The sequence below is a fragment of the Myodes glareolus genome, chromosome 8, assembly GCF_982192425.1.
Source record: "Myodes glareolus chromosome 8, mMyoGla1.1, whole genome shotgun sequence".
Lineage (NCBI taxonomy): Eukaryota > Metazoa > Chordata > Mammalia > Rodentia > Cricetidae > Myodes > Myodes glareolus.
In genome coordinates, this window is record NC_142033.1 from 123,772 (window position 1) to 134,519 (window position 10,748).

General features: G+C 36.9%; 1 protein-coding gene across 1 annotated transcript; it reads right to left on the reverse strand.

Annotated features, from left to right (window-relative positions):
* Positions 1–5,896: 5,896 nt before the first annotated feature.
* On the reverse strand, positions 5,897–6,823 carry LOC125393310 (olfactory receptor 4C3D-like). The gene has a single exon (XM_048423712.2). The coding sequence runs from the start codon at positions 6,821–6,823 to the stop codon at positions 5,897–5,899; it is 927 nt and encodes a 308-aa protein (XP_048279669.2).
* Between the last annotated feature and the right edge of the window lie 3,925 nt (positions 6,824–10,748).

The window sequence follows — 10,748 nt, forward strand, 5'->3', positions numbered from 1 at the left end:
TCATTTTAGGGTTTACAGGAGACTTGATTATATATGGGATCCCAGGTCCAAGGAGAGATCCCCCAGATTGTTCTCTGGACAGAGGAGAGGGTGCCTGAATCGGCTGTGGCCCATAACCATACTGATGTATATTTTGCTTATCACCATAGATCCTTCATCTGGCGAAGGACGGCGATACAGTCGGAGACCCACTTTGGATCATCGGACTGAGCCCCCCGAGGTCCAAATGAGGAGCAGAAGGAGGAAGAACATGAAAAACGAAATCAGTACTGCGAGGGATGCTATCACCCACTGATACAAGGGAACGGATCTAATGAGAGTTTACCAAGGCCAGTTGGACTGGGACTGAACGAGGAGGTGATCTAACCAGATTCTCGGAATTTGGCCGGATTCTCTGACTGTGGCTGGCCCGAAGTCTTTCTGAAAAGCCATTGACTATGATACTGGGACCTGTTTCCTCTGCATATACTGGATTTTGGGGATCCAGTCTGTTTGGACACTCACCTTCCTGGACCTGGAGGGAGGGGGAAGGAACTGGAACTTCCCACAGGGCAGGAAACCCTGACTGCCCTAAGGGACGAAGAGGGAGGAGGAGAGGAAGTGGGGGGAGTGGGAGGGTGTTGGGAAAAGGGGCGGAAATGGAAACTTTTATAATTTAATAAAATTTACTTAAAAAAAATTTTCCACCTCCCCATCTCCCTTTTCCCTCCTCCTCCCCATCCCTCTCTAGCCCTAAGAGCAGTAGGGGATCCCTGTCCCGTGGGACATCTAAGGTCCTCCCCACTCTATCCAGGTCTATAAAGGTGAGCATCCAAACAGATCAGGCTCCCACAAAGTCTGTCCATGCAGTAGAATCAAAACCCAGTGCCGTTGTTCTGGTCTTCTCAGTCAACCTTCATTGCCAGTCACATTCAGAGTGTCCAGTTTGATCACATGCTCCATCACTCAAAGTCCAGCTTGCCTTGGTGAGCTCCCATTAGATCAGTCCCACCGTCTCAGTGAGTGGACACACCCCTCGTGGTCCTGACTTCCTTGCTCATGTTCTCCCTCCTTTTTCTCCTCATTTGGATCTAGGGAACGAAGTCCAGTGCTCCAATGTGGGTCTCTGTCTCTATCTTCATCCATTGCCAGATGAAGGTTCTATAGTGATATGCTAGATAGTCATCAGTGTGGCTATGGGACAAGGCCAGTTCAGGAACCCTCTCCTCTGCTGCCCAGGTAACAATCTGGGAAACTCTCCTTGGGTCTGAGAACCCCTCCAGAATCAAGTCTCTTGCAAACCCTAAAATGTATCCCTCAATTAAGATATTTACTTCCCTGCTCCCATATCCACCCTTCCTCCATCCCACCAACCCCATTCCCCCAAGCTCTCCCAAGTCCTCCCCTCCTCCCTACTCTCTACCCATCTCCCCTTACATCCACTCCCCCCACACACCCCTGTGCACCCAAGCTTGCCTGGCAATCTTGTCTACTTCCAATATCCAGGAGGATAACTATATGATTTTCTTCGGGTTCACCTTCTTATTTAGCTTCTCTAGGATCACGAATTATAGGCTCAATGTCCTTTACTTATGGCTAGAATCCACTTATGAGTGAGTACATACCATATTCCTCATTTTGGGTCTGGGTTACCTCACTCAGTAAAACGTTTTCTATTTCCATCCATTTGCATGCAGGTGTCATTGTTTTTTACTGCTGAGTAAAACTCTAATGTGTATATGTTCCACACCTTCTTTAACCATTCTTCTATTGAGGGGCACCTAGGTTGTTTCCAGGTTCTGGTTATTACAAATAATGCTGCTATGAACATAGTTGAACAAATGCTTTTGTAGCGTGATAGGGCATCCCTTGGGTATATCCTCAAGAGTGAAATTGTTGGGTCCTGAGGGAGGCTGACTCCAAGTTTCCTGAGAAACCACCACACTGATTTTCACAGTGGCTGCACAAGTTTGCATTCCCACCAACAATGGATGAGTGTTCCCCTCACTCCACATCTTCTCCAGCATAGGCTATCATTGGTTTTTTTGATTTTAGCTATTCTGACAGGTGTAAGATGGTATCTCAAAGTTGTTTTGATTTGCATTTCCCTGATCTCTAAGGAGGTTGAGCATGACCTTAAGTGTCTTTTGGCCATTCGAAGTTCATCTGTTGAGAATTCTCTGTTCAGTTCAGTACCCCATTTTTAAAATTGGGTTAATTAGAGTTTTAGTGTCTAGTTTCTTGAGTTCTTTGTATATTTTGGAGATCAGACCTTTGTCTGATGAGGAGTTGGTGAAGATCTTCTCCCAGTCACAAGGTAGGCTTTTTGTCTTACTCACAGTGTCCTTTGTTTTACAGAAGCTTCTCAGTCTCAGGAGGTCCCATTTATTCGTTGTTACTCTTATTGTCTATGTGCTACTAGGGCTCTACCTAGGAAGTGGTCTCCTGTGCCCATGTCTTGTAGACTACTTCCCAGTTTCTCTTCTACCAGGTTCAATGTGGTCAGATTAATGTTGATGTCTTTAATCCATTTGAACTTGAGTTTTGTTCATGGTGATAGATAATGATCTATTGTCATTCTTCTACAGGAAAGTTCTTATACAGACCAAAATTTTCATATTTTTAATATCACATTCTTCTATGAGACAAGAAATAATAATAAAATTTTAATCTGGGTATTTTATGCTAAATTATTGGTATAAAATATGAAATACCATTCTCTACTGTTAATACATAAAGGGCAAGCAATTTGCCAAAAATTTTTGATCTTCAGCATATAAAGCCATCCAATCCATATTTGATGATATGTATCTTTGATAAATCTGCTCTCGCTGAACTTAAGAATCAAAAGAAAAAGCCTCTGCTCAGGGCATCACCCCTTTTCATGCTGCCTCTCTTTAGTACTCAGCTCTGCTCCATCTTCACTTCACTTGTTTATCAACAGGTTTTCCTGTTTTGTTCAGAGTTCTCTTTCCACTGGATTGCATGGGGTGGTCTCATCATTTGGATCTCAGTTTAAAAGGAAACCTGGGGAAGGGACTTTGTTAGCAATGGAGTTCCCAATGACTTCAAAGGAAGATTAATGATAGATATTCTGAGTAGCCTAGTACCTATGTAGGAAAGAGATGTTTTTTGGAAAAGACTTGAAATATTTTATGTAAGTTTTCTAAAAAGGCAGCCAGCAAAATATCTCACAAAAATCACCCACAGCACTATGCCTAAAATTTGGTTCTATTCTGATCTAATTAGTAAACTGCTCCCAGAACACATTTTAGAAGGAACACTATTAGTATATTGTCTCTTAGGTAATGAATTTGTGGTGGAAAAGGTCAGAGTATAATTTGTTAGAGACAGATTTCTAATATGTGCATGTTTGCCTCATTTTAATCACATTCCTATGTGATCATGTCTCTACTGCCTGAGACTCTAATCATTTTGCCAATAATTTCCCATCTTTCCCCACATTGAGGAAACGTTTCTCAGAGGCAGATATAAACAGGAAAAAGGCCAACATGACGCTCTCCAAAACAACCAAAATTCATAGATCATAGTAGGAACCATTCAGTTACTTATCCCAGAACTAATTTATGTTCTTCATGAACAGTTTGTCCATACATTGGTTTATCCAACTTGAAAAGGATAAAGGAAAGGGAATTAATTTTGCCTAACCTAAGTAGTTAGTACCCTTTACCTAACATTTCTAATCCTGTTTACTGGTACTCTTACTTTTTAAGATTATTATTGAAATATGCACTAAATGACATTATTTCTCTTATGAATTTTAGGAAAAATACCACACTCCCTTTTATGTTATTTTATTTTGACAATTTTATACATAGATAATGTGATCATATTTACACTATCATCTTCTGTTATGATCCCTTCTACCCCTGTTAACCCTGTTCTTAATTAATCCCTCTATCTAAAAAACCTCATTCTTCTACATATCCCAAATCTTACCATGTTTCTGACCCACACTGCTCCCTGGACTTGGATGTTATTACTTTACTAAGCATAATCGTATGGCATCAGTCTCTGAGATGCACTTGATGTATTAAGAAATATCACAATACTCCTTAAAACTATCAGGAGCTAAAGTTCATCAAATGAGCTTCTCTAGCTGGTTTGCATCTCTTCAGTTGTTTTTATTTTCTCACTTTGATTTTAAATTATCTAATTAATCTCTCTCATCCATTAAGAAGTTGGTATATCTCTTAGGACACAATCATCGGCCGTGGTTTTCTACTTGAAATCATCCATCTGTTTTAGAGTAGAAGATGTTTTTCTCAATACTACTTCTTCCTGCCTTTTCATGACTCCTACCTAATCATAGAACAAAGCAAACTACATTTAGCTTACTTTAGAGTCTGTTTATCTGTTTAATTATCACCAGAATATTGTATTTCAGTACATTAAGTGCTAATGATGATCAGGCTTCTAGGCTTGATCACTGTGAGAAAATATCATATTTCTAGTGAACTCAATATATTAAAACTTTAAGGTAGGCAAGACAGTCGCACTCCAAAAATAAATGTTCAAGGTCTAGCTTTACTGGATGTTCAAATTATGGAAGAAATATCTCCCTGAGCAGTAAATTTGAGAAGGGATATTTGTGGAAAGCATGAGTGGAGATACTACAGTGAAAGAAAATTGGATTCATAAGGGTGGTTTTATAATAATATGGAGCAACTTGATTCCCATGGGTACAGAGGATCTTTGCTCCTTTACATAGCTTAAGTGGGAAGAGACTACAAAAATCAAAGAAACAAACAAAAAAAAAAAAACCCTGACAATTTTCCTCCCAGGGCAAAAGGAATCACTAAGAACATGCATCAATTCCTTATTTTTATGTATAAACATATCACAAATTATTGTGCTTTCATTCTCAAATTGAGGAGTAAGAGTTAGAAACTAATGTAGATTCTGCAGTTGACTTAATGTTTGATTTGTGGAAAACATATTAGTAGCTTTCTCAGATTCAATTACCTTCATTGTGAAATGGATACTGTGTCTTTTAAATAACCAGGGTTTTCTTTTGTTTTCTGTTTCTTTTTTATATTCTGTGTCATCTACCTAAGTAAATGTGTCTGATACACGATAATATATTTAATGTAAACATATGCAACATACATACAGAGTAATGACATGAGAAAATTATTTTGCATATTTCAGTGTGGTAAAATGGAAGAATGTTTGCTCATGTTATTACAAATGTCTACTCCAATATTGTTGAGGGAAAAAATTATCTATCCTTTATATCCTAGAAAAAATTTAGTCATGAGAATATGTGATAAAATAAGAACAAATTCAAAGTAATTTTCAAAATTTCTACCTTATATTTCACCCTGAGGTCAGGGAGCAGAGACTGGTTAGAAACTGTTTCTTCCTTTTGTATACTTGATGTTAAAACATTATATTATTTTTATATAAATAATACCAGATAAAAATGAAGTAAGAAACATGTCAACAAGTTTTCTATTATTCCTCAAATGTCTAATTTATATTTTTCTGTTCTTTTTGTATTACCATCATCTATGCAAAATATATTTAAAATTCTGCCAAAAAGTCCATGTTACCCACGTAACAAATATATGAACAAATTAAATAAATTTTGATGAGTTGCTAGAGAAAAAAGTATTCCAAAATCATTAAAGTTGTATACTTGGTGCTTTCTATTGGAAATTCAGACTCTATTAACAATAATATTTGGGCTTTGAAAACAAAATATACATTTAAAACTATTAAAGGCATATATAAGGCCTCTCCACATTAACTGGCCAAAAATGCTATTATGGGAAGTTTTGTTTTTACTATTTGTTAATGAACTGTGGAACTTCTTGATTCTCTTTCACAGTTTATTACAAACACAATCCTAGTTGTTTCTATGCATCACCACCTTCTGGCCAATTTGAATAGGCTAAGTTACTCTCCCCCTCAACAAACTCTTCATGGCATTCTTCACCTCTGTGTTTCTTGCTGTGTAAATGATGGGATTTAGCATGGGAGTAAGGATTGCAAAGAACACAGTCACCAGCTTGTCCACCGGGTAGGTGTTCACAGGGCGCATATAAGTAAATATGCAAGGCACAAAGAAGAGAACAACCACAGTGAAGTGAGAGCCACAGGTGGAGAGGGCTTTCCGTCTCCCTTCAGAACTATGAGATTTCAAGGACTGCAGGATAACTATGTATGAGATGAGAAGCATGGTAAATATGAGCAAGCACATGGCCCCACTGTTGGCAGCCACTATCATGCCTAGCGTGTGTGTATCTCTACAAGCAAGTTTTAACAATGGGAAGAGATCACACATGAAGTGATCAATGATATTAGGGCCACAGAAGGGCAGATTGATCATAAAAAATATTTGCATGGTGGCATGCAAGATCCCTCCCACCCAAGCTACAACCACCAGGAGTCTGCAGAGCCCTTGTCGCATAATGGTCATGTAATGCAGAGGTTTGCATATGGCCACATAGCGATCATAGGCCATCACAATGAGGAGGATGATCTCTGTTCCACCCAGGAAGTGCTCCACAAAAAGCTGAATCAGGCAGCCACCCAAGGATATTGTCCTCCTCTGGTACAGCAGGTCAATTATCATTTTTGGGGTGGTGACAGAGGTGTAGAAGGCATCTATGATGGATAGGTAAGTGAGAAAGAAGTACATGGGAGCTGAAAGGGTGCGGCTGAAGAAGATGGTGATGACAATGAGTAGATTAGCCAACACTGTAAATAGGAAAACAAACAAAAAGACAATGAACAGAATTTTCTGCAAGTGTGGATTCTGTGTGAGACCCAAGAGAACAAATTCAGTCACATTACTGGGAGGCCTGTGGAGCTCCATTCAGGAAATAACACCTTCTCAAGATCTGAATTCCCTACAAAAGAATAAAGGTAGGTTGTTAATTCTGAGTGCATTATCATTTGATGTTCATACTACAGCAATAGGGCTTCCTGTAACTGTGGAGCACGTTCTTTGTCTTCTAACCCAGTAGCTTCTTCCATCTTTATTCATCTCATCATACTCTCTTTATATATTAATACTATCAGCTACAATGCATCTATAGGGCATTAGTTCTTATATTTCCAGTCTGTGTGGTGTCTCTGAGTTGCTCTTGCTCTGTGTGTCTTGGCTTACCCCTGAGCCTGAGCATTTTCACATTATGAGACACATTTTATAAGCTGCCAAGTGCCTCCACACATAAAGAATATTATTAGTTTCTGAATTTTCATTTGATCATATAAATGTGACAATGAATGAAAGACATGGTTATCATAATCACTAACTCATCCCAGTCATGGTTATCTGCATAATAACAACCAACCAAACTTCTTCCATATAGGAAGGAGGTTCCCATCCCGTACTGAGAAGCTACCAGCAATGTAGCTGAAGGAGTAAGAACCACTCACTTTTGTGTTGCTGTTAACGTGTGGCCACATTTAAATTAAGATAGACTTGGTGGAGTATCATGTTTCATTGTATACATGTATAAAATTCTAAATAATAAGAAAGATTATTTTTTTTAAAAAAAAACATGATCAAAGCATATCTCTGATAAGCAAGGCTTTTGTTTTACCAAGATGTACAAATTGTAGGAGAGATTTATTCCATGACTTCTACCACAACATATATGCTATACATATCTATTTCCTCAGTCTGTTAGTATAGTTTTCTGGTGTAACACCTTCAGGGTCTACCACATATTACATGATGAGGAAATACATGATGAACCTCATAATTCACACATCTTGGTTTGTAAGATATGATGCTTCCCAGTTTGTAGATCAGAGAGCCCAGTCACCTTTAGCAACCCAGTTACTCATCCATGATGCAAAATCTACAAAAAATATGATGAATCTTTTAAAGGCAAAGTGAATTTAATAATTTTGGTATATTTAAAGGTTATTACAAAGCTAATTATCTTTTAGAATCAGTGTGTTATTCACTTTCCAGGTAGTTAAGTATTGGCTACAAATATTGCTTATTCTTTAAATTATGTTTTTTATCATGGCCTCTTTTTTTAAATTTTGTTACATATGCAAACACATATATGAGTATATATATATGTGTGTGAATACATTAATACTTATATTTCTAGGCAGTGAAATACAATCTGCTAAATGCATATAATGACTAAATATGCATATGTGTATATATGTAGTATATATAAATTGGTATTGGAATAATCATGTTTAATAAATTTATAGTTTTAAAAGACTGAGAAAACATCTTTGGGTTTTTAAATTCACAAACATTTACTAAGGAAAAGAAACACTTACTTTGAAAGTTTTAAAATGGAACTTTAAAGTAAAAACAGAAAGAAACTGACTACTACCTAAGATAAAGTAAAATGCTTATGCAAATATATATGATAGTTTCTGTAAACAAGTATCTATTAGATAGCTACTCAGCAAATATTTGTTGGACATATATATATATAATATATATATATTTGCCTACATATGAAAATGTCTATGTTGATAGCCAGCAGTGGTTTCTTTCATGACATTTTTTTTCATCACAGTTCATCTATCTAGGAAAAACATTATCACCCCTATTTCTATGCAGTGTTAATTTTCATATTCTCAGTTTTTTACCACTTACTCATATAATTCACCATAAATACAAAATTAATTGAAGAACATATGAAATACATTCTGATTTGCAGGCATAAATTTCTCACAAAGTGAAAAGTAAACATTATCTCTAAAAATACATTTCATATTTTCTATGTTAAGTGGATAGTTTGCTTTAGATTTTATTGTTCAGGGTGAAATTTTGGTACATTTTTTGAGAAGAACATTCTGGAGCATCACTGCATCTCTTACTGTGAGTTAACATGTATAGACATAGAATAGGGCACGTACCCAAGGTGATACAATGACCTTTGCATCAAATTAAAGCAGTGGTCATCAACACGTGGGCCAAAACACCCAATTTTTGATATGGGGGCCACATATCAGAAATCTTACATATCAGATATTTACAATACAATTATAGCAGTAGCAAAATTTCATAATATAGTAATGAAATAATTTAATGATTGATGTTAACCACAACAAGAATAACTGTATTAAATGTTTACAGCATTAGAAAGATTGAGAACCCTGGCTTGAAGAAATAAAAGCTGTTTTAATTCTATTCTACAACTTTCCACTATTAACCTTAGAAATAAGCCCTAAAATAAACATTTTGAAAAGACAAACATTCAGTCAAGCAGTGGTGGCCTATGACTTTAATCCCAGCATTTGGGAGGCAAAGGCAGGTGGCTCTCTCTGAGTTCTGGCCAACCTTATCCACAGAGTGAATTCCAGTACAGCTACAGATAAACAGTAAAACCCTGTCTCATAAAAACAAACAAACAAAAACCAAAATATAAATATTTTAAAGAAATATTTTAAGTGGAGTTATCAAAGACTGAGATTGAATAGAAATCATATGAATTATAAGACATCAGAGAAATGTGTATGTAAAATATTCCAGCTCACTTGAAATGCTATGTAACTATCATCGAGGTGTTTTGTCCTGGCAGGGTTTTTCACACCTGCAAGCCAAGCACTTGGGAGAAGGAAGCAAAAATATCAGCAGCTCAAAACCACTTTCTACCATATAACAGTCCTATAGCAGCCACTGTTACATAAGATTGTTTAAAAAAAAACAATAAAAAGAATATTTTAATCTTTAGAATACAACAGGAAAACTCTTGTATTATCATATTAATTGGGGGAATTTAGAATGGAAAAGTCAATATGTAGTATGATTTTTACTAATTTAAATATATTAAAATATAGGGAAAGACTCCAGAGACTTTTACTTCTATGGGAGTGAAACTAGCAGAGTTATCCATAGTGTTTGGAACGCTGAGAACAGACAAGCCTAGAATGATTGGGATAGTAAGTGATTATAATAATTTTCAAGTTCTTTGCACTCCTTGAGACCTATAATTATGGTTCCTTTACAAAATATGAATCTCTCACCTATCAATTCATCTGACAAGCTCAATGTCCTGAGTCCCAGGTATCTGTTAGTTCCTCAAGACATAAAGCTATAAGCTTAAAAATGTCAACTAGCTCCTCAGTGCAAAATCATCGTTGATTATAACTGGCTCCTGTGGATAATGTCTTTCTCTGGAGCTTATCAAGTATTTCCAATGTGCCCTCTTAGCAGTCAAACTCTGATTTTTTTCATCCTGGTTAATTAGACCTCTGGAGCATTCCACTGTCTTTAGTAAACTTTGCTAAAAAAAAAATTTCACTGAATATAGAGAACTTCTACAGCATTTGCTTTTAAATATCTTTTCCTTGAGTCCAGCTGAAGACGTTCACTATGCCAAAAGAAATTAAAACAGTAAACTACTAATGAACTTCAATATTTGATGACAAATGAACTAAGAGTATTTATGAGGAGTCTGGAAATTAAATATTTAAATTAATCGAGACAACTAAGTGAGAAGTAAAGGCTCCCATTAGTAGGCAAAAAATCACCTCTGCCCTCACTGTTAGGAATGTCACAAGAAGACCAAGCTACTCAACCATAGCATATATGCAGAGGACCTGGGCATGACCCCTACAGGCTTTCTGATTTCTGTGAGCCCCCATTAGTCTCAGTCAATTGATTCTGTGAGACATGTTCTTATAGTGTCTCTCAACCGGGTGATTCTTCTGATCCTTCCTCCCATTTCTCTAAAGAACTCCTCAAGCTCTGCCTAAAAACAAAGCTTTCACTTTGTTTGACTGTGGAACTCTTTATCTGCTCCCATCAGTTGGAG